The following is a 23434-nucleotide window of genomic DNA, read 5'->3' on the forward strand; positions in this document are numbered from 1 at the left end:
TAATTCTCTTAGAGTTGTGCCAGCTTAACCACTGCTAATTATAACCTTTTTGAAATGGTTAATGGAAAGAAAAGGGAAATGAAGTTGGAGAGGGACCAAACTATTTTGTGGGAGTCAGTGTTAGGGTGGATCTGCCTCTGGCTGTATTCAGAGCCTTCTTTGGGCTTTTGCTGTGTAGCATACGAGGGCTGAGGTGGAAAGCTCTGAACCAGGAGGTTGAGGCAGGGTCCCTCCCCACACATGGAACTACAAACGGAACAGGAGTGCAGACACAGGAAGTGTCTCTGGGCAGCAGTGCTTCTCTCAATAATGCTGTCAGATAAGATGCTGGGCACAGCAACAGACTCCTCATGACCCACCACAGGGAGATGCAGGCAGAGCTCTTTACCCCTATTTCACAGATGAGGAAAACTCACCTCAGGGTCACAAAGGCACCCAGGGAAAGTTACAGCGACCAGACCCTGGTAGCCTCTGCACTTCAGGTCACTGCATTTTCCCCTCAGATGCTGCGTTCCTGGCGCGGGAGAAGGCAAAGGCTGATGCTGAGTGCTATACTGCTATGAAAATGGCCGAAGCGAATAAGGTAAACCATCAGTCTGCCTGGCGCAAAGAGAATGAGTATTTGGGTTTAAGCTGATTTTGTTTGAGAGTTCCCAGTGTGGGAAGACCTCCACCACCCAAAGCCCCCGTGGCCGAAAGTGATGACTCCTGTGCTGTGTGGGACAGGTTCTTCCCTTTTCATTAGCAGTGCCTTGATGGAAGTGTAATTTTCATGTTAAAAATGTTTGTGTTAAAAAACATGGGAACTCCTAAAACTTTTGCAGCTCTAGCCTTGAAGATCTGAGATAACTTTCTCCTAGAGAGTGGTTACCCTGTTACTAATGTAACTATGTGGCCAGGAAAAGGAGAGAGGGCATGTGTCTTTGACAGAGACCCTTCTTATGACAAGTGAAAAAGTGTCACCCATAGTTTTCTCTAATCTGGCTCCACCTGAGTCTTCTTTACTTCTTACTTTTGCAGCTGAAGCTGACCCCTGAATATCTGCAGCTGATGAAGTACAAGGCCATTGCTTCCAACAGCAAGATTTACTTTGGCAAAGACATCCCTAACATGTTCATGGACTCTGCAGGCAGTCTGGGCAAGCAGTTTGAGAGCCTAGCTGACAAGCTGAGTTTTGGCTTAGAAGATGAACCCTTGGAGGCAGATCCAGAGGAGAATTGAAAGAAAATTTTTATATAACCTCAGATGACACTTAAAGAGATCTTTATTTTTTAATGATGAACCAGGATGCCCCTCCCTCTCACACTACCTTCTTTGACTGTCTTCCAAGTACTGTGGTGAGAAAAAAAGAAATGGACTTAAATCTATCCCCATGGGAAGGAAGGTCAGGGATTGATGATTTTAGGATGTTATTCAGCTAAGTAGGTTATATGACTTCTTTTAAGAATTGTAAACCACAGGTTTGAACTTTGACCTCCAGGCACTAATTATAGTCCTTTGAAGCTGGCTTAATTAAGGATGCTATCAGTCAGGAGTGGGAGAAATAGAGGGTGTTGCCTGTAGGTGATTTGATTTCCCTTATTTGGGAAAACACAGTCCAGATTCCTCGCCCCTGCCTCCAAGGTAGGAGATGCCTCTAGGTGAGGCTCACACTGAGCAAATATGTGCTGGTAAGTTTGTCAGGAGAGCCGTGGGGAAGCAGCTGTGAGTGCTTGGCTTTCCTGGTGTTCTTGTCAGTGCATACGTGAGTTATTTCAGAGGTACGCTTCTTGAGCCCTCATAAGGAAGAACCGGTGCTAGATTCTGCTAGCTTTTCTCTACACACTACCCTCCTTGCCCTAGGGCTTAGCCTTACCAGACCTGAGGCCCTGAACCTAACTGTCCCCTATACCTGGGCTCCTGAGCATTAAAGAGAAAAAACCAACATGATATAGAAAAATGTTAGTTACATGCAAACAAGTGGTTAGAATAAGATGGAACTTGGAGACATTGTAGAAAATAGGTCTACCTTTCATCTAGCGCCAATATTCCACCTTTGTGTGGAAATTACCTAAAAATCGGTACAGCAGTCTGGTAGGGTTGGTTTCGGACTACATTGCCAGTCAGGGTTTGGTCATAACCACACAATTCTTTTTAAAACTTTTCACCTATTCTGTGATTTGGGTTTTGTGTTTTTCCCCTCTCGGTCTGTTCACTGGTTCCAGTCAGCATCAAGAAGACAGGGACAAACAACTCAAGTATCTTAATAGCTGCTAAAGTGGGATCGTTATGTCTGTTAGCCACTATCATACTTGCTTGGCAAACTCTGTATGTTCCTTGAGATCAAATCTTCTTTTTAATCCTCATCCAAGGATATGTGTTATTGTTTTTATTGATTTGAGAGAGAAAGAAACATTGATTGGTTGCCTCCTATATGTGTTCTGACTGGGGATCGAACCGGCAGCCTTTTGATGCACGGGACAATGCTCAACCAACTGACCACCCAGCCAGGGCGAGATCACGTGTCTTTTTATTGTTGTAGAGAGTCAAAATTGAAGAGCTCCTTTGAAAGAGAAAGCAGGGCCATCCAAAAGGGTTCCTAATTTTCATGTATATGGCTTGTGCTGGGAGTTTATCCGGTGTAGTGACAGCACGTTTTTAAATTCAGGGCTCTAGGCAGCCACACGGGGATCAATTAAATGTTCAATTTCTATAGACAGCTGTGTGGGTGCAAGTCAGAGTTCATGCCCAACTACCGGGGTTGCAAGGGCTGCATCCAAATCTGTTCAAATGTTTTCTTTTTCATTACTAATTAGGAAAAGTTTGAGTCACTCTGGAAGATTTGAAACGGGGGAGAGCAAACATGAAAGGAAGGTTTTCCTACATCTTGGAATTGGAGTTGGGCATTGGGGGAGGGGGGCCCAGCCTAGAGAGCCCAAAAGTTGTATACCAAATTACTGAGGGCAGCTGTCGGGAGTTAACTTGCAAGCATGTTGCTATTCTCCATGACCTTGTTATTAGCTACCACCCCCCCCCCCCCAAAAAAAAAATACTCCCACTATACCCCTTTCCCTTCAGTGAAACTATAAATGCTACTTTCTGGCTCAAATCTCCCCCCCCCCCCCCCCCGCTTCTTTTTTGGTCCCACACCCAGACTTCTAGTTTATCAAATGGCCCCAGAACTCATGCCAGTTTGCTTCTAAGTAGCAAGTTTGGGGAACATTCAGCCTGCCTAGGAAGAAACAAAGTGTCAGATGTTGCCCTTCTCTTTTCTACTTTTGGGGACTAGAATTCTCACACCACTGGTCCTGACCACACTTTGTGCAGGCAGCCAAATGTTCCTGAGATGATGGATTTGAATGTGCTCAGAAGTCTTCGCAGAAAGCCGGCAGTCTCCCAAGACCAACATAGGGTATCATTGTTAACATATACACCCCCCTACTCACATTTCAATGCCATTAATCACTTGTTAGGAGCAGCATATTACCTCCAGAATCCCTGATTTACATATTTGTCTGCTCCCTCTACTCTGAGACTTGCTACCTAGGTCACAGAAAACCCTACTTCATTACAACTAGATGAGGAGCAAAAGTATCTCAGTCTCTTGGAATAGCACGTTTGCTCAGGTTCTTTATGTTGGAAGCCTCTCTAATACTAACATCCTGGGATGTTAGTGTTGTCCCTTGCACTACATACTCTATGACCACAGAAGAGCACCAATAAAGACCAGCCCCTGCTCCTTCAAAGTTAATGTCACTTCCTCTTTAAAGTATATATATAAATGTAGTACCCACTAGTTTAAATCCAGTGACTGTCTGTACCTGCCTGAATAGTACAATCATGGGAGTCAGCTCTTCCCTTAGCATGGGACAACCATGTCTGTCAGTGTGACTTTCTTTAACACTTACTAGAAAATCTGATCTTAACATTTGAATTCTAAATACATAAAATGTGATCGCCTGCAATTTTGTAGGCAGTGAAGTCGTGGCTGCTATTTATAAATGGAACGTCTATCAAAATAAGTAACTGTTTATAAAATTCAGTTGTTGTAGGATTTTCCAAGGAAAAGTCACCTTGGTTGAATGTTTCTCATTAAACTTTGCAGAAGTGATTCATATTCAGCACTGTTTTAAATCAATTTTTATATAAGGACAGAATGTTTGCAAGGAAGCAAGAGTTTGTTAATAACTTTTATATGACTAAAATAAAATAAATTTGGAGGTATCTATAATCATATTAAGTTGAGGAAGAAAAAAAATCACTGAATTTTTGTAATACAGCAGGTCCTCAACATCGTTTCATTCTGAGTAGTTTTGTTATAACATTGATGAGATGCCATAGGAACTTAACTCTTGTTTATATCACCTATTCTAATATTAGATTCTTGTTATAGTAATGACTCTAAAATGAATGATATGCTGTGTTAATTGCCTTGGGTTGATAGCTAGAGGAATTGTTTTGGACAACACCAAAGGTGTGAACTTATGTCTTAGTTTTATTTTCAGTCTTGCTAAATAAAATGAATCTTTGTATTTACTTTTTTATTAAAGTGAAATTTAGCAATAACTAATGTACTTACTGTATATTAATCCAAAAAAAACATGTTTTATAAATGCTCTATTGCAATTTCTATGGGTCTATCTTTCAACACTGAGAAGTTTATCACTTATAGAGAGTAAATAGTGGAAGTAAGATCATCATAAATACTGACTTATCTATGTTTGAGGATAAAATCTACAGATGTTCAACTTAAATATCATTAAGTTGAAAATATATTTATACACCTAACCTACTGATCATTATGGCTTAGCCTAGCCTACCTTAAACACGCTCAGAACCACTGACAGCCTACAGCTGGGCAAAGTCATCTAACACAAAACCTATCTTATAAAAGTATTGAATATCTTGTGAAATTTATTATGTGTATCACTTTGGCACCATCATCAAGTAAAAAAATAAGTAGGGGACCATCTGTATTTTGGGTAGCAACTATTCTGTGTCTATGAACTTAACCACTATTCCTTTCATTCCATTCGGTAGGGATCTAGCCACTGTTTTTATTGTTTTCTTATAAAAGTGGTAATAGCCAATCATTTTGTGTTTGTATTTTCATTCCTTTTTATTATTACTAGTGACCCGGTGCACGGATTTGTGCACATTGAAAGAAAATTAGAAGGTGGCCAGTGGGGCTGGACTGGGCGAGAAGGGCCGGACACGCCCTGGAGCCAACCTCCCATGGTCCCTCCATGGCCGGCCACACCTGGGGTGGCGCCTTGGCTTGAAGGGCATCTGCAGAGTGAGCAGGGTCCCTCCGGCAGGTGGGGTCCCTTGGCCTGGCCTGTGGGAATCGGGCCCAAACTGGCTCTCCAACATCCCCCTAGGGGTCCTGGAGTACAAGAGAGCACTCTGCAAAGTTGCTGTTGTACAGGGTGTGGAACACAAACGCAAGTGTACAGTAAGCCAGATTCAGAGACGACAGTGCCCCAGCAACAACATAACCCATGGCTGAAGGTAGAATCGTGCAGCCCTGCAAGGAATCGGGCTCTCTCCTCTCTGGTTTTGGGGTGCGTCACCCAAGAACCACCACTGCCAAGTCACCACAGCTTGGCAGCTCCTGCGTTGAGCGTCTGCCCTCTGGTGGTCAGTACATGTCATAGCTACCGGTCGGATGGACACTTAGCATATTAGCCTTTTATATATATAATTGATTTTGAGAGAGAAAAAACATCAATGTGAAAGAGAAACTGATCAGCTGCCTCCCACACCCCAACCTGAGATGGAACCTGCAACCTGGGTATGTGCCTGACTGGGAATCAAACCCACCACCTTTTGGTGTACCAGATGACGCTCCAACCGACTGAACTACACTGGCCAGGGTAAGGATCTTCATTCCTTTCATTTCTCCTTTTATGTAAGCAGGTGATTAAATAATCAAACTAAATCTAGTTTCAAAGAGCCCTGAGGGCTTAATGACTCCCTTTGTAACTGAAAAATTATTCTTGTTATAGTAATTCCTCTATAAATAAATGATATGCTGGATTAATTGCCTTGGGTTGACAGCTGGAGGGATTGTTTTGGACAACACCAAAGATGTGAACTTATATCTTAGTTTTATTTTTAGTCTTGCTAAATAAGTATTTGTATTTACTTTTTTATTAAAGAGAAATTTAGCAATAGCTAATATTAGGATAGATGATATAAAGAAATAAAATATCCCTGCCTAGTGAGTTGAGCACAAGACTGTCCTAAAAAGATATTCATATGAATATATATCCCCATTATCAATGTAGAAACAATAAACAACTAATTTGTGAACATTGTATAATTCTTGTTAGGTACTATAGAGATTTATAATTTTAAAGAATCCATACACCACTGCAATTCTGCTCCAAAGGGCAGAGACATTTTTAATTGCCCCATAATTCATTGTAATATCAATTCAGTGAAAAAGTCCCATTCTCTACTCTGAAAAGATGCTCAGCCTAGGGTTGCCAAATACAGAATGCCCAGTTAAACATGAATTTCATATGAACAATGAATAATTTTTAGCATAAGTATCTCCAAAATATTGCATGAGACATACTTATACTAAAAAGTTATCCATTGTTTACATAAAATTCACATTAAACTGAGAAGCTGTCTTTTTATTTGCTAAATCTGACAACCCCAGCCCAGGCTCTCTCAGGTTTTTTAATGGCGCTCCCAAACTTTATTGGTTTGGAAGCCTATTATACCTGTTATATGAACTTACAATAGAAGGGGTAAGTTAAGAATGTAGATACTGGAATTAGACTGCCAAGACTCAAATCCCAACTCTACCACTTCTGGGGAATAAGGTTTTGAATAAATTCCTTAACCTGTCTGGGCCTGTTTCTTCATCTATATAATGGGTTGAATTAATTAAATGAAATAATGAACTTAAACGGGTTAGCACTGTGTCTAGTGTGTATATCTGTTCAAAAATACTTATTTTCAGTCATCTGGAAAAAACAAGCTAAAAGTATTAAGTAGGTACCACTAAATGGATAATCATATGTGATAACAGAATAAGATTACAAGCAGGATAGTACATCGAGGAGAAGGAAACCACCGCAATGCAACAAACACAGTATTGAGAATACATACTTCTACCTATGTAACATGTAGGAAACAATCTGGTATGGCCCTATTGAGAGAATTGCTGAGTTCCAGGCTCTAATTAGGAAAATATTTGAAAAGGCTAGAGAGAAAACAAAATGTTAAAATGAAAAGAAAAATGTAGTTAAAAGATATAGCTCATGGGTTGACCCCAAGAGAGGCAGAAGGGAAATTTAGCAGCCTTATGTTTATAAAAGTTGCATAATGGTTGGCTAGGTAATCTCTGACTCTTCAAAGACCAGAGAAGGAAATTGGCTTGCAGAATACAGTGTTTTTTAAGATTTTACTTCTTAAGTCTGGCTAAAAATTGAAATGGGAAGAAGTAGCTTTCTGCAAATAGAAAATAAATACAGGGATAAGCATGGATAACTTTTTTTTTTTCTCTGATAGTCTTCAGAAATTGGGGAGATTCTATGGTTTAAATGTCAGTCTACCTATATGAAAGACAATGATCTCTAAAGGTACTCCCCAACTCTAGGGTTGGAGAATCTATATTGACATTTCAAAAGCCAGATGTGACCATGTTTGCTGAGGGGTTGCTGTCATGGCTACTCTACCTGAATTCATTTAAACTGGGACAGGAGCATTATTTCTCCATTTTTCTTCAGAGCCAAGTAACCAGGCAACAGTAATTTTCTATTTTATCTTTTTTTATCCCCCCAAAAGACAGTAAGCTCAGAGGAAACAATCTTAAAATCCAAAAAGGTTTTTCTCATAATTCGTGGCCTTACACTACAGGGGTAAATGTTTTAAAAGCTTGATGGCATTTATGGTGAATAAGTATACTAGGTTTTAGATTGTCTATGAAATCTATTCCTCTGGGCATTTGGCTTTTTAATCTTTCTCTTTTCCCCTTTGTCCTTGCAAACTACTGAAGAAATTTAAAGACAGTTAACTAGTGATAAAGTGATTTTTGGACCTGCATTTTTCAAAGATTAGGTCATAGGGAAGGATGAAATGTTAAACTAGATGGTTGACGTTCCAGGAAGAGGAAGAGAAGAAAGTAAAATAGTAAGAAGAAAAAGGTGGAATAAAGTTGATTCAAAAGCACAGCTAACAAAGAAATTGTTACCCAATACCCCAAGATTTCGGATTCTATCTCCAGTCAGGACGCGTACAAGAATCAACCAATGAATGCATAAATAAGTGGAACAACAAATCTCTCTCAATATTTCCCTACCTACCTACCTCCCTCCCTCCCTCTCTAAAATCCATAAATGGATAAAAGTTTAAAAAGGAGTAAAAAAATTGAAAAATGTGAAGTGATAATGAACTGGAGTCACCATGATCTTTTTGTCCTTACTTCCATTTTCATAAGGTCATAGAGTGTTAAAGATAAAAAGCATATTAGAAACGAATCCATAGTAAAGCCAGTCTTACTCAACTTGGTCTCCCCCAAGGTACCTTTTACAGAGAAATGCCTCAATAAATATTGACTGAATGGATAAGCAGGGGTGGGCAGACTCACACTCATTGAACATTTGCACCTGATTTGGGGGAAGCAGTCTTCTAAGTGAGTAACACATTACCTTTTTTTTAAGATTTTTTAAAATTTATTTTGAGAGGAAGAGGAAAGGAGAGAGAGAGAGAGAGAGAGAGAGAGAGAGAGAGAGAGAGAGAGAGAGAGAGAGAGAGAGAGAGAGAGAGAGAGAGAGAGAGAGAGAGAGAAACATTGATCAGCTGCCTCCTGCACAGCCCGCACCAGGGATCAAGCCCACAACCCGGGCATGTGCCTTGACCAAGAATCAAAGGAGCAACCTTTTGGTGCACAGGACGACACACAACCGAGCCACATCAGCCAGGGCTGTAACATGTTCTCTTGATTGATTCTTACTGGAACTCTGAAGGGAATATTGACTCTATTTTATGAATGAAAGACTGAGAATTTCAGTAACTTATCCAAGATCACAGTTCAGTGACAAAACCAAGATTCAACTTGTGCCATTCCTATGCCACCTCTACCCAATCTTGCCACCACTGCCCTTATTGGCTTGAAAGTTTAAATCACTTTCCTGATGGCTTTTTGGGAGCTACACACATATATGCCATGATGGCTAGGGTCGGGGAGTTGACCTTGTAATTCAAAGAAGAGGCCTGACCTGTGTTATTTTTCAATATTTTCCAAATAGCATATCACTTTAAGCGTTTCATGCTCACCCAATCCTTGCTCTACACATCCCTTCACTGATTCCCATCACTGATGGCTGGCTAGCACCCTATCTATAGCAAACTTCTATTATATTCACACCATGAAGGGCTATTCTTGTCATTTTATAAAATTTTTAAATATATTTTTATTGATTTCAGAGAGGAAGGAAGGGGGAGAGAGAGATAGAAACATCAATGATGAGAGAGAATTATTAATCAGCTGCTTCCTGCACACCCCACAGGGGGGATTAAGCCCACAACCCTGGAATGTGCCCTTGACCGGAATCGAACCTGGGGCCCTTTAGTCCGCAGTCCACGCTCTATCCACTGAGCCAAACCAGCTAGGGCTCATTTTTAAATTTTTATCACTTTGGCAGGAATAGAAATTAAGTCCAGAAACATTTGAAAACGTTTCCTAACGTCCTTGACAACCCTAGCTACGTGTGCCTGGTAAATGGAGACTTCCCCAAAGGAAGTCCTTGAGGGCAAGGACCCAACGTGTGAAATTCCATTTCCGTCCCTGAAGTCTGGGAAGAGGATGAGAGAAGAAAGGAAGAATACTGCCCTTACTTTTCCAGTCACCTCTAGGCAACCTGCAGAACAAACCTGAGCCCTTTCTCCAACAGAACATCATCCACTTCTTTAAGTTGCGTTAATGTTGGAGAGTCAACGGGAAGGCCCAAAGTGCTCTCCTTAACAAACGTGATCTCCTTCTACTTGCCCACAGCGCCTACACTTCACCATCTGTCAGTTTCGTGTTTTACCTGGTTGGTTTAGTCCCTGTTGTCTAGCTCCTCATCCCGTTTCCCATCATCACGTTGCCCGGAGCTGCACAAAGGGGCTGACAAGGTAGCACTGGCTGCAGGTGGCTTCAGCCCCAAGCGAGGCCGGCTGCAGGTCCAAGCTACACCGGACTTTGGAAGCTAAATACGATAAAAAGAAATTGCAATATCTCACTTGAAGTTTCTCTATCGGTTACATGTTGAAACCTTATTTTGGCTATATTGCGTTAAATACAATGTATCATTAGGCTTTTACTTTGTAGGTGCCTATTCGATAACATTTTTTAATTTCCTATGTGGCTCCCATCCGTCTTGCACAGCCCTGGTCTAAAGGATGACAAGCGGAAACGAACCATACACTGAAGCTTGCCGAGCCTTGTACATCTCTTCGCGGTTCCTCACAAGAATGTCTGAGATACAAAAGCGAGGTCCCCCGCCTTCGCTGCTTCTCATCCTGGTCCCTGCGCACGGAAATCCTGGGTCACAGCTCTTCCCACGGCGGGGATGGGGAATGAGAGGCATTTTGAAAGGGAGCAGGCCGCCTATTTTGCTTCCAGAGGGTCCCGCTAGGGCGGGGGCAGCAGCGGACCAGGCGACACGTCTTTGAAGGTTCTCCGGCAGCACTGGCACGACGCCAGGAAGGCCCAGCGCCCAGGGTGACCATGGCGACCTCCCCAAGATGGCCGTCGCAGAGGGGCGGGGCCTCCGCTGCACCGCCCCCGCCCCGCCCCCGCGGCGCTCAGTGTCCATTGGGTGAGACGATTCGGACGTGAGCGCTGATTGGGCCATCCAGAGACGTAAGTGGGGCTGGACCGGAAGGTGTCCTCAGCCCCGGGGTGCCGGGGTCTGGGTCTCGACGTTCGTCCCGTGGGATGTGGAGAGCTGGCAGCATGTCGGCGGAGCTGGGAGTCGCTTTTGCTCTGCGGACAGTGAACGAGCGCGTGCAGCAGGCGGTGGCGCGGCGGCCGCGGGTGAGGAAGAGGACAGTGGGCGGCCGCTGTGAGGAGGGGGACACCTGCGTGGGAATAGGTCGTCACGGTGACGCGGAGGGCTCTCCCGGAGGGGCGGGGCCCGTCCGCCGCCTGGGCCTTGGCACGGGTGGTAAAGCCCCCAAAAGCTAGCGAAGGGCTGGCTCCCTCGGTGGCCTCGAGATGAGACTGGCCGGTTTCCTGGAGGTTGGCTTAGTTGGGACGGGAGGTGTCCGCCATTCCGGGAGAATGACCGGTCCCCGGGCATCGCGGCTTTTGCCCATCCCGCTTCGTGTGGGAATCAACAACCTTAGCGGACGGGAGAAGGGTCAGGCCTGTGCCCAGGAGCGGCAAGAAAAGACGTCTCCTACCGGAGCACCCGAAGGGGGCCAGATCCGCCTGCGATCACGTGTGTGGCAGCGCCTAACAGCTAGTCGATGCTCAGCAAACGTCAGTGGGCGACGGAGCCGGCGGGTCGATTGGCCTGGCCGAGCTGCACTTGCGCGTTTGCGGCGGGAGCGGGCTGACATCTGATCCCCTTCAGGGGAGACTTTTTTTTTTTTTTCCATATATATTTTTTGTCTTCTCCTGCAATTTCATTAGACCACGGGTCAGTCAATATCTGCCCCCCTCGGATGGTGTGGAGTGAGACGCACCTCAACAGAGGGGTCACAGGCTTCTCTTCTCCTCAGTACTTATGGTGTCAGAACTCAGAATGCTGCCCTGGCCGGTTTGGCTCAGTGGGTAGAGCTGTTGACCTGCGGATTGAAGGGTGCCGGGTTCGATTCTGGTCGAGGGCACATGCCTGGGTTGCAGGCTCGATCCCTAGTGAGGGACGTGCAGGAGGCAGCCCATCAATGATTCTCTCATCATTGATGTTTCTATCTCTCTCTCCCTCTTCCTTCCTCTCTAAAATCAATAAAAATATATTTTTTAAAAAGAATAACTCAGAATGCTGGCCTGGAACTCATAGACAAAGAGTGGATTGGTGGTTGTCAGAGGGAAGGACAGTTGGGGGAATGGGTGAAAGAAGTGAAGGGATTAAGAAGTACAAATTGGGCCCTTGCTGGTTTGGCTCAGTGGATAGGGTGTTGGCCTGCAGACTGAAGGGTCCTAGGTTCAATTCCTGTCAAGGACACATGCCTCGGTTGTGGGCTTCGTCCAACAGGCAGAAGGCAGCCAATCAATGATTCCCTCTCATCATTGATGTTTCTATCTCTCCCTTCCTCTCCCTTCATCTCTGAAATCAATAGAAATATACTTTTTTTAAAAAAAAGAAGTACAAATTGGTAGTCACAAAATAGTCACGGGGATGTAAAAAGTACAGCATAGGGAAAAATAATCAACAATCTATACTAATAAAAGGGTACTATGCTAATTAGACTGGGTCGACTGGATATCTTCTAGTCATCCAGTCCTCCTTCCAGACAGAGCCACAGAGCGGGGGCTGAGGCAGAGGCGGTTAGGGGTGATCAGGCCAGCAGCGGAGGGCAGTTAGGGGCGATCAGGCTGGCAGGGGAGGGAGGTTAGGGACAATCAGGCAGGCAGGTGAGTGATTAGAAGCCAGAGGTCCTGGATTGTGAGAGGGATGTCTGAGGGGTCCTAGATTGGAGAGGGTACAGGCCAGACTGAGGGACGCCCCCCCCCCTCCCATGCACAAATTTCGTGCACCGGGCCTCTAGTATTTCAATAACTATGTATGGTACCAGGTGGGGACTGGAAATATCAAGGGGAACACTTTGTAAAGTATATGATTGTCTAATCACTATACTGTACACCTTAAACCAATACAAAATAATATTGAAAGTAAACCATAATTGAAAAATAAAAATAAAAAACGAATGCTGGCCTAGAGACAGAAGACCTGTATTAGTATAGCCGTTCCTTGGCCACTAGTTAGATAGTACCTTCCACAAGTCATTTAGCTACTCTGGTCCAGAGTTTCCTCATCCGCACAGGCAAGGGAATGAACTCTGATTGCTCTGAGCTCACTCCCGCAGTAAATGTTCTATGATTCTCAGCAATTCTCCAGGATAAACTAGGGATTTCCCTAATAAACATCACATTTGGAGGTTTTCCCAGCATAGCTCTCAGGCAGACTTGCTGCTTGTTTCACCTTTCTGTTTGGAAACCTTCAGTTCATCAACATAATCCTGGGAGTTATGGTATGATGTTATAAAAGGCTTTTGTTAATGCACCCTCAGAAGAAGAAACTCTTTGTAATTGACCTGACTTCTCAGGCCCTTTGAGAATACTGTGATTCTGTAAAAATCGCAAAAGGGTGGTGGGGTACATGAAAACTGAACTATGTAAGGAGAGGTGAATCTCTTATTGCTTCTGTGTGGATTTTGTTCCAGTAGAATTTGGAGAAGCCTGGCTTCTTTATGTAACGGCCATGAGAAGGGGGTCGGAGAGGTCTAATCCTGAGTCCAGAGTTTTTTGTGCTTCCCTGCCTCAAGTCTGCCACTGGTTCTTGATTAAACTGAACAATAGAGTATATAGTTATTGTAAGCAGGCCACTTTTGAAAGTGAATGGGATCAATGTTAATAATTATACCATGACCAGAATGAGTTTCCAAAACTGTTAATTTGGGGGTTTCAGGAACCAGAAGTAGCCTTCTTTCTAGTCAGAGTGATGCCTTCCATTACTGGTGATTTTTTTCTTTATTAAAAAAGTTTTTTCTTTAGCCGAAACTGGTTTGGCTCAGTGGATAGAGCGTCGGCTTGCGGACTGAGGGGTCCCAGGTTTGATTCCGGTCAAGGGCATGTACCTGGGTTGCGGGCACACCCCCAGTAGGAGGTGTGCAGGAGGCAGCTGATCGATGTTTCTCTCTCATCGATGTTTCTAACTCTCTATCTCTCTCCCTCTCTCCCTTCCTCTCTGTAAAAAATCAATAAAATATATAAAAAAAAAAAAGTTTTTTCTTTAATATTTTTAGAGAGAGGGAGAGAAAGAGAAACATTTCCTGCATGCCCCCTACTGAGGGTCAAGCCCAGAAACCCAGACTGGAATCGAACCAGGGAACTCTCAACCCACTGAGCCATACAGGCCAGGGCAATTAAGTGATTCTTAAACCTCCAACCTTGGTGTGCAAGAGAATCATCTGGAAAGTTTGTTTAAAAGGGAGATTCTCAGACTCCAGTCCCAGAGATTCAAATTCAGTAGGTCTGGAGTGGGATCCAGGTAATGCTGAAACAGTTGGTCAAAGACTGCATTTTAGGAACTGTACTACTTTTACTTACCTACCCAGCTTTCCTGAGAAATGTCTTTTGCTAAATATTAAAGTAGCTAACAGATTTAGATGCAGTGCATTTGAAAGATATTTGAACAACATTATTTGGAACTGATCTCCCTGCAATACTGGAAAAATGGAGCTTACCAAAAACAAGTTAAGATGTATGCTGATCTGTTGTACAGGATCTATCTTACAGGACTTATCAGGATACTATTCCCAAACATTCACTTATCTGGCTCTTTCCCTTTTGGCAGGACCTCCCAGCCATCGAGCCCCGGCTAGTAGCCGTCAGCAAAACCAAACCTGCAGACATGGTGATTGAGGCCTACAGTCACGGCCAGCGCACTTTCGGAGAAAACTATGTAAGAGCCCTTTTCCAAACTGCCTTCGGAAGAGTCATGTTTGCCACACTTCTGACGTGTCTTTTTCTACCCTGTAGGTTCAGGAACTGCTAGAAAAAGCATCAAATCCAAAAGTAAGTAGCTATCTGAATTCTTGAGTTTGTATCTAAATCTTGGCATTTCAGTTGAAAATTAGACCCATGTTGGTGTTTGAGTTTTAGAGCAAGAGGTTGGGTTGGCGGTAGAAATGTCCAGTCACCTTGAGCCCCAAATATTTCTCAGATTTTCTTTTTTTAAAAATTTCTTTATTGATTAAGGTATTACATATGTGTCCTTATCCCCCCATCAGATTTTCCTTCTGTATTAAAAGACTGTTGTTTTCTCCTTTGCAAGTTTTTGAAAATGGTGATTTTTAGGAGTTTGCTGTAATGGTGGATCCTTTTGAGATTTGAAAGCTTTAATTAGTTCATTCTTAATGGGCAATATCTGAAAGATGGAGGGAATTGATAGGAACAAGGAAGAGAAAAAAAAAAACAGAAGCCTTAAATGTTTTTCTAAATATCCTTAGGAGCCTAGCTGAAGGTGGTGGTAGTGCATTATTGCATAGACATGAAAGGTCAGAAGGAAGTGTACAAAGTATTTGAGCCAGCTAGGCCTCCGTAAAATCCACATCAAACTTAGTTACCTTTTTCTCTTCAGATTCTGTCTTCATGTCCTGAGATTAAATGGCACTTCATTGGCCATCTGCAAAAACAAAATGTCAACAAATTGATGGGTAAGATAAAACTCGTTATATGAGCATATGGTTTTTCTCTTTTAGTTTGTTAACATATTGAAATACATTTATTGATTTCCAAATGTTAAATCAATCCTATATTCCTTGGGATAAATTTTACTTGGTCATGAAGTATTATCCTTTTAAAATAATGTTGCATTTTATTTGTTAGTTATTGCTTAGAATTTTTGCATCTATATTCAGAAGGAACATTCATCTCTAGTTTTCTTTTCTTGAAATGTCTTTATTTGGGTTTCATATCAAGGGTAATGCTGGCCTCACAGAATGAATTGGGAAATATTTCTTCCTTAAGTCTTTTGGAAGAGTTTGTGTGGGATTAGTATTATCTCTTCCTTAACCATTGGTAAAATTTACCAGTGAAACCTGAGTTTACTTTGTGGGAAGTTTTTAACTATAGTTTCAATTTCACTAATAGATATAGGGCTATTCACATAATCTGTTTCTTCTTGGATGAGCATTGATACTTGTGTCTTTCAAGGAATTTGTCCATTTCATTAAATTAATGAATTTATGGGCATAAGGGTGTTTGTAATTCCCTTTGTTATCCTTTTAATATCTGTAGAGTCTATAGTGATGTCAACTCTCTCATCCCTGATATTAGTAATTTCTGTCTTCTCTCTTTTTTTTCCTAGTCTGTCTGGCTAGAGATTTATCAATTTTATCAAACTTTTCAAAGATGAATTTTATTTCTTTTTCTCTAATATTTTATTATAATGTGTTATAGAAGCAAAAATAATGATGTATTGTGGGGTTTATAACATGTAAAATCAACATACATGACAACAATAGCGTAAAGAATGGAAAGGAAGAAACAAAAGTACACTATTATAAGGTTCTTAAACTTTGTGAAGTGGTATATTACTTAAAGGTAGACTGTGATAAGTGAGACTCAAAAGCAGTCAATAAGGGGGTGGGGGGCAATGGGGAGATAAGGACACGTATGTAATACCTTAATCAATAAAGAAAATTTTTAAAAAGCAGCCAATAAAATAATACAATAAAGAGTTATAGTTATAAGTCAGCAAAGGTGTTAAAAGGGAGTTAAAAATACGTGAAATGGTATCTCAGGGTGGTTTTTATTTACATTCCCTAGTGCAGTGATGGCGAACCTATGACACGCACGTCAGAGGTGACACGCGAACTCAATTTTGGTTGATTTTTCTTTGTTAAATGGCATTGAAATATATAAAATAAATATCAAAAATATAAGTCTTTGTTTTACTATGGTTGCAAATATCAAAAAATTTCTATATGTGACACGGCACCAGAGTTAAGTTAGGGTTTTTCAAAATGCTGACACGCCGAGCTCAAAAGGTTCACCATCACTGCCCTAGTGACTAATGAAGTTGAACATTTTTTCATGTGCTTATTGGCCATTTGTCTATCTTCTTTGGAGAAAAGTCTTTTCAAATCCTTTGTTCATTTTTTTAAAAGATATTTTTATTGATTTCAGAGGGAGGGAGAGATAGAAACATCAATGATAAGAGAGAATCATCACCCCACACTGGAGATCGAACCTGAAACCCAGGCATGTGCCCTGACCAGAAATCGAACTGTGACCTCCTGGTTCATAGGTCAATGCTCAACCACTGAGCCACACCAGCCAGGCCTTTTGTTCATTTTTTAACTGGGCTATTTTCTTTTGAAGTTCTTTATATATTCTAAATACCAGACCCTATCAGATAAATGATTTGCAAATATTTCGTCCTGTTCCATGAGTTGTCTTTTCACTGTCTTGATGGTATTGTTTCTAGCGCCCCAACCCAGAAAGCTTAAGAACATGGTGATATCATGCCAGAGAAGTACTTTGGCTTCCACTTGTTATTTATTTATTTTTTTTATTGTCCTTGACCCGTTTCTCTCCAGTTTGAACTGAGATTGAATCAGACCAAGCCTGCTATTAGGAATCTCTGCAATTATCAGCTTCTTGGAGCATGAGCATACATATGCTGCATGATTATGTTATGTCAGGATTTCCCTCCCCTTATTTACTTTTGCTGATTAGACAGCAATGGTTAACATTTGAACTTATATCTAGTAAAACTTTCATATAAGTTTTATTAGCAGAACTGGGACTTAACTGTCTTTTTCTTTTCCTAGGAAATTATTTTTCCATCAACCAAAAGATGTGTTGTATGTTGTTTGCTGCAGTAGAGTATGTGAAGAATTGCCTTGCCTCTTTCTCATTACAGCTGTCCCCAATCTCTTCATGCTGGAAACAGTGGATTCTGTGAAGTTGGCAGACAAAGTGAACAGTTCGTGGCAGAAAAAAGGTTCTCCTGAAAGGTTAAAGGTTATGGTCCAGATTAACACCAGTGGAGAAGAGAGTAAGTGACCAGACCTGTATTGTAGATTTTTCTTCCCTTAAGGTGGTTGACGCCCAGGAAGAATGGCAGGCCTAATTTATCTGATGGCTAAGGTTATAGAAAGAAATCACAGGCCTTTAAGTAAGCTGTGTTATGTAGGATCTAGATGGCAGGATAGCCAGTCCACATAGTATTCTTTAATACATTATGATTTGTTATGTCTTAATTTTGGAGGAGGGAAACAGGGAGAATCCAGGAGACTGTGACTTTGATCTCCTGAAAATCCCCAGAAGTCACCATCACTCCTGAAAGAGATTGCAAAGTTACATGAGAAGTTACTCTTCTTGGGTCCTAAAAAATAAACTACTTAGTGATACATGAGGAGAAAATAGAAGGAAAATCACTGTGAGCACCAGGCAGTGAACATTTTCCCAGGCTTGGTTAACAGTGTAGCACAGCGAACAGAGCTTGGGCTTTGAAATTAGACAAATCTTGGGTTTGAGTTCCACCACTTTCCAGCTTTGTAATCTTGCCTAAGTTACTTAACCCCCCTGACCTCAGTTTCCTTGTCAGGCAGTGAAATCATAATAGTACCTACCTCAGAGGGTGTTGTGAGGATTGAATGTGCTAATAAGGTAAAGCTGTTGGCATAGAACCCTGTACACATTTTACTTGTTAGCAATTTGTTTACAGACCAGTCATTTGCTTCCAACCATCAGAACATGAGTATTAACCAAATCTTAGCCTGAAGGACTTCAGTATATGCATCTGTTTTCCAAATAGGCCCTGGAGTCAGCCTACCTGGGTTCAAATCTTAGTTTCACAGCTTCTGTTTGTATGACCTTGGGAAAGGTACTGCACTTCCCTATGCCTCATGTTTAGAGTAGTGATAGTAAGAATACCTGCTTATTAGAGCTATTGTATTAAATGAAAAGCACTTAGGATTTACCACTTGTGTATGGCACATAAGTAAGTATTCAGTACATTTTAACATACATATATGCACCTAGGTTATATTTTACATTATCAATGTAGTTAAATATGAAATTGACTCCAGATCAAATCTATTACATCATTTCTTGATAATTAAGTATAGTTTTCCCTAATTAAATTTTGAAGTGAATGTTCTTAGTATCTTCATTTGATAAATGAGGGAAAAACAGTATTAGTATCCTTATAACTGCATAACAAATAATCATTTGCTGCAGATTCCTCCTCTAGTTGTTAATTAGAAAGTTCTGTTAAATTTAGCAAATCAGCCGAAACCGGTTTGGCTCAGTGGATAGAGCGTCGGCCTGCGGACTGAAAAGTCCCAGGTTCGATTCCGGTCAAGGGCATGTACCTGGGTTGCGGGCATATCCCCAGTAGGAGATGTGCAGGCGGCAGCTGATCAATGTTTCTCTCTCATCGATGTTTCTAACTCTCTATCTCTCTCCCTTCCTCTCTGTAAAAAATCAATAAAATATATTTTTTAAAAAAAATTAGCAAATCATATAGTCAAAACTGTATCATATAGACTTTATTTTAAATTTTTTACAATTTTACTAATTAATTACTAAAGCTATAGAAATACCATATTTGGAAAAATAATTCTCAGGTTAATCTGGCATTTTTGTAATGAGGATCTTCTTAATGTCCCAAGTAAAGCAATGTGGGTTTGTTTGTTTTTTTTCCCTGTACCCTAGCTGTTCTCAGCTCAGATATTGAGATCAATTAGAGTTCAATTTATAGTTCTTCCCTTGAGAAATTCAGAATCTGACCAGAGGGGGAACTATATGAATCTCTCAAATGTTACTCTTGGACTTGAGAACAAGTTCTTTCCAGAAGTCCTCTAGTCTGAGAATCACCTCCTCTATTTTAAGCAAGGGATGAAAGTGGACCCTTTCTCTAGCGACTTAAAACATTTTGATATAAGGGTCTTCTATTTTATTTTTATTTTTGTGAAGGTAAACATGGCCTTCTACCTTCAGAGACAGTAGCCATGGTGGAACACATAAATGCCAAGTGCCCCAGCCTGGAATTCGTGGGGCTGATGACCATAGGAAGCTTTGGGCATGATCTTAGTCAAGGACCAAATCCGGACTTCCAGGTACTGGGGGATTGCTCCTGTGCTAAAGAAGTATCTCAGCAAAATGCTGTTGCAGGGCTGGCTAATTATATTGCAGTAAACTTCAGAGATATCCCAGATGCTGTCTATCAGGTGTTATAACCCTCTTCCAAACTCTTTTCATTAGGACAGTGGTCGGCAAACTGCGGCTCGCAAGCCACATGAGGTTCTTTGGCCCCTTGAGTGTGGCTCTTCCACAAAATACCAACTTCTGTGCATGGGCCACGAAGTTTCAATCGCACTGTATATGCGCGCCCGCAGGTGGTATTTTGTGGAAGAGCCATACTCAAGGGGCCAAAGAGCCGCATGTGGCTCGCCAACCGCAGTTTGCCGACCACTGCATTAGGAAAATAGAAGAGGTTCCCGAAACCTCATAGAACTTTCTCAACTCAGTTTGAAACTGCTTAAAACAAACTTTTTAGAGAAAATGAGCCCTAGTCGGTTTGGCTCAGAGGATAGAGCATCAGCATGGGGACTGACGGGTCATGGGTTTGATTACGGGTCAAGGGCATGGCCCATATCGGGGTGCATGTGGGAGGTAACCAATCGATGTGTCTCTTTCACATCAATGCTTTTCTCTCTGTCTCTCCCCGTCCCTTCCACTCTCACTAAAAATCAATAGAAAAATATCCTTGAGTGAGGATTAACAAAACAAAAAAAAAGAAAGAAAATGAGCTCTTTCTTTTTCATTCTTCTCCAGTGACTAATAGTTTCCTTGAAAGTAGGAAACTGCTAAAAAAAACAAAACAAAACAAAAAAAAAAAACGTTCAGTAACTGCTGGCAATTTTGACAGGCCTTGAAACTATGAGAAATAAATAATCTTTGTCAGAGACGTTCAGATTCAGCCACTCTCAATCAACCTTAGAGAGGCAGGAATAAAATAGGTGTCACACTTCTTTCTGTCAGATGTTACTGTCCCTCCGGGAGGAGCTGTGTAAAAAGCTGAAGATTCCTACTGACCAGGTTGAGCTGAGCATGGGCATGTCTGTGGACTTCCAACATGCAGTAAGTGTCCTTCCGGGTACCACTTGACGGGAGGGTCAAACGGCCACAGCAAGCATCAGGTTTTGCTGGAGAAACCTTTGAAATGCCTCATTGTAGCAATAGGGCATCCAATAGCAGTGATTCTCAACTATTCTAATATTCCCCACCCCTTTCTTTTCCTAAATGAAAGGTATGGAAATTATAGCCTGACACATAATTTTAAACTCAGTATAATTCCCTACATGGCATCTAAAGGAAAATAAGAAGAAATTAAACTCTACTTTTTAAAAAGGCATTTATTTCACTATGTAAATGTTTGGACATAGCTATATGACAGTAAGTCTGATGCTTAATCTTATGTATAAATTCACGACTAATGCAACAACTATAAAAATATACTGATATAGATGTGCTATGTTGGCAACTCAAATACCTGGTTTTCTGGAACAGTAAATAACTTGATAAAGTTCTAGAAGTCAAAGTATAGACTTCCCTCTGTGTAGACAGTAGCTGCATTGCTGGAAAATTGTATATATTAAAACAGTACAAAAATGCTTTGTGTTTACTAGTATAAGTAAAATGGAATTAGGTCCTGTGCTGAGACAACGATAAGGAGGTTTTTTTCATCACCTGACCAGGGAACAGTAGAAAGGTGTGTGGGCTGCAAGACAACTCCTCACTGTGCTGCTGTGTCCCACACACAGCGGGACGTGTGAAAGCCAATTCTCAAACACCCCTCCGAGGTCATGTTGCCCCAAGAAGAACCACTGCCAGTCGTCCTCCTTGGCTGCATTATCATTCTTCCTCATAGAGGCCCCTCAAAAGACAGAATGAGAGGCACTGCTTCAGCATTGGCTGCAGTTCCTTATTTTAAACTCAGCCCTTGATACTTGCTCTTCTTTCCCACAGATTGAAGTAGGATCTACGAATGTCCGCATAGGAAGCACCATTTTTGGAGAGCGAGATTACTCAAAGAAACCTGCCCTGGACAAGTCCGCAGCAGACCTAAAAGCCCCTGTGGAGGTGATGCAGGAACATTGAGCCACAGAACAACCAGCAGTGGCTCGTTGCCCGTGGGCCCTGTCTAGGAAGACTAACTATGCACTCACCCGAATCTTCATTTTGATATTCCCCTGTTTACAACCATGCTTTCCTTGTGACCTGGTGAGAGTACGCTGAGGATCATGTGTATTGATGGAAACCGTCTGTATTCCATGTCTGACGTAGGAAGCTTGCTTCATGTAATGGCTTTGGATTGGATTTGAGAAATCCTGACATTTCTGCAGGACAGATACCAAATCAATAGCCAGGAATTGAGTTCAGTATTGAATCCTGCCCAGGAGCACCAGTCAACCCAGGAATGCCTTTCCCAACTTAAAATCTGGTCACTGATGCCTGTAATGACAGATGCCAGAGTCAGAGGAAATCCCACTTGTCATCCACTTTAATAGAAAACTCCCTGTGATTACCAACTTCAAACAGACCCTCGCTGAGTAATCATCTTCACTGTTCTGCAGCAAGATGATTTTGCCTACCTTACCCTGTCCCCCATTTCCACCCCACCCAATAAATATTTGTCTCTACTCTGGAATAGCAGTACAGGTAACTTCAGGAAATGGCTCAAGTTAATGCTCCGAACCCCAGTGGTTGTTGATGAGAATTGGTGTCATTGGTCACCCTGTAATGTTGACCCTGGAAAGTATAAGGGGTAACAGAAATGGGACTTCCGCCTTTTTAACGTCTTCCTGAAGAGACAGGACTTTGAGTTTTTCCCTGGGCCCTACAGTGATGAGAAGTTAATGATATGATTTCTCATCCACCATAATTCTCTTTAAGTTGATTTCTTATCAAGGACCGGTGAATCGTGTAGCTCCCCAGAAATGAAAGATTCCGTCAAAGCCAGTTCATGTTGACAGTATCCACAAAGCCTGACTTTGAGGTTCCTGTTCCTGAGGAGCACTTTCTAGGCACATTTATAGGCCTCCCCCTCCCCCTACTATATTGATAACCCAGAACTGCAGCTCTTCTTGTTTGTTAATAGAGAGCAAGATATTAAGAAACCAGAAAGCACACTTCTCAGAGAGTCATGACAGATGACTTTGGTCTGGGTTGTTTATCTCCTAGATGTTTTTTCCTATTTATTCAAGCCCCAGTCTTTAATTTTTTGAAATAACTTTCAGAACAGGATGCTGCTGCCGAATGTAATTTTGTAAAACTTCCACCATTATGATCCCTGCACTGTTTCAGTCAGCAGTAGAATGTGATATTTCAGAGTCTATTAAATAAAAATGTGAGTTTGAATTATGCCATCTGTGCCAATTACAAAGCAATTAAAAGCTTTATTTTTTATGATCTGGTGTAGTGAGTGAATATAATAGGAGGGGGGCATTGGAACAGACAGGATGCAGCTGTGCCCGTCACTGGCATCATACCAGCAGGCTTTTGAGAAGGGTTTCCCTTGGGTCACAGATGCAGCCACACCATGGGTGAAAGAGGGCTTCTGAACTTTCAAGGGCAAGAAAATGAAATGGCATTTCAGGAATTACAAAATAGAGGTTACCTACCTCTTGCTGCAAGAATCTTTTAAATTGCCTCTAGATGGCGACATTGGCTAACATGCTGGGCAAGCACTGGCGCTCCACTGTCAGC

The 23434-nt window shown here is 41.9% G+C and overlaps 2 protein-coding genes and 1 long non-coding RNA gene across 7 annotated transcripts in view; 2 read left to right on the forward strand and 1 right to left on the reverse strand.

Moving 5' to 3' along the window:
- The window catches only part of ERLIN2 (ER lipid raft associated 2), a 22522-nt gene extending 17450 nt beyond the window's left edge, over positions 1 to 5072 (forward strand). For 3 of the 4 annotated variants that reach the window (XM_036297887.1, XM_036297885.1, XM_036297886.1), the window contains exons 11-12: positions 504 to 583; positions 1021 to 1221. In XM_036297887.1, coding sequence (XP_036153780.1) covers positions 504 to 583; positions 1021 to 1221 — 281 coding nt within the window. Of the gene's footprint in view, positions 1 to 503; positions 584 to 1020 lie in introns of all 4 variants that reach the window. The other variant, XM_036297888.1, reaches the window with a different exon arrangement.
- LOC118650085 overlaps positions 1 to 10756 on the reverse strand; it is a 23469-nt gene extending 12713 nt beyond the window's left edge. Inside the window, exons 1-2 of the long non-coding RNA XR_004965849.1 lie at positions 10400 to 10756; positions 10029 to 10187 (exon numbers count right to left, since the gene is read on the reverse strand). This is a non-coding gene — a long non-coding RNA (uncharacterized LOC118650085). The remainder of the gene's footprint in view (positions 1 to 10028; positions 10188 to 10399) is intronic.
- A 128-nt stretch (positions 10757 to 10884) lies between these two features.
- On the forward strand, positions 10885 to 23134 carry LOC118650083 (pyridoxal phosphate binding protein). Of its 2 annotated transcripts, none has more exons than XM_036297889.1 (8): positions 10885 to 11017; positions 14505 to 14612; positions 14690 to 14725; positions 15291 to 15366; positions 17580 to 17714; positions 19640 to 19782; positions 20708 to 20806; positions 21695 to 23134. In XM_036297889.1, exons 1-8 carry the CDS (start codon positions 10919 to 10921, stop codon positions 21824 to 21826), a joined length of 828 nt encoding a protein of 275 aa, XP_036153782.1. In that variant the 5' UTR covers positions 10885 to 10918; the 3' UTR covers positions 21827 to 23134. The 2 variants fall into 2 exon arrangements, with proteins under 2 accessions (XP_036153782.1, XP_036153783.1); XM_036297890.1 differs by having other exon boundaries at positions 10918 to 11045.
- Positions 23135 to 23434: the final 300 nt, after the last annotated feature.

This window comes from Myotis myotis, unplaced genomic scaffold (assembly GCF_014108235.1).
Source record: "Myotis myotis isolate mMyoMyo1 unplaced genomic scaffold, mMyoMyo1.p scaffold_m19_p_3, whole genome shotgun sequence".
Lineage (NCBI taxonomy): Eukaryota > Metazoa > Chordata > Mammalia > Chiroptera > Vespertilionidae > Myotis > Myotis myotis.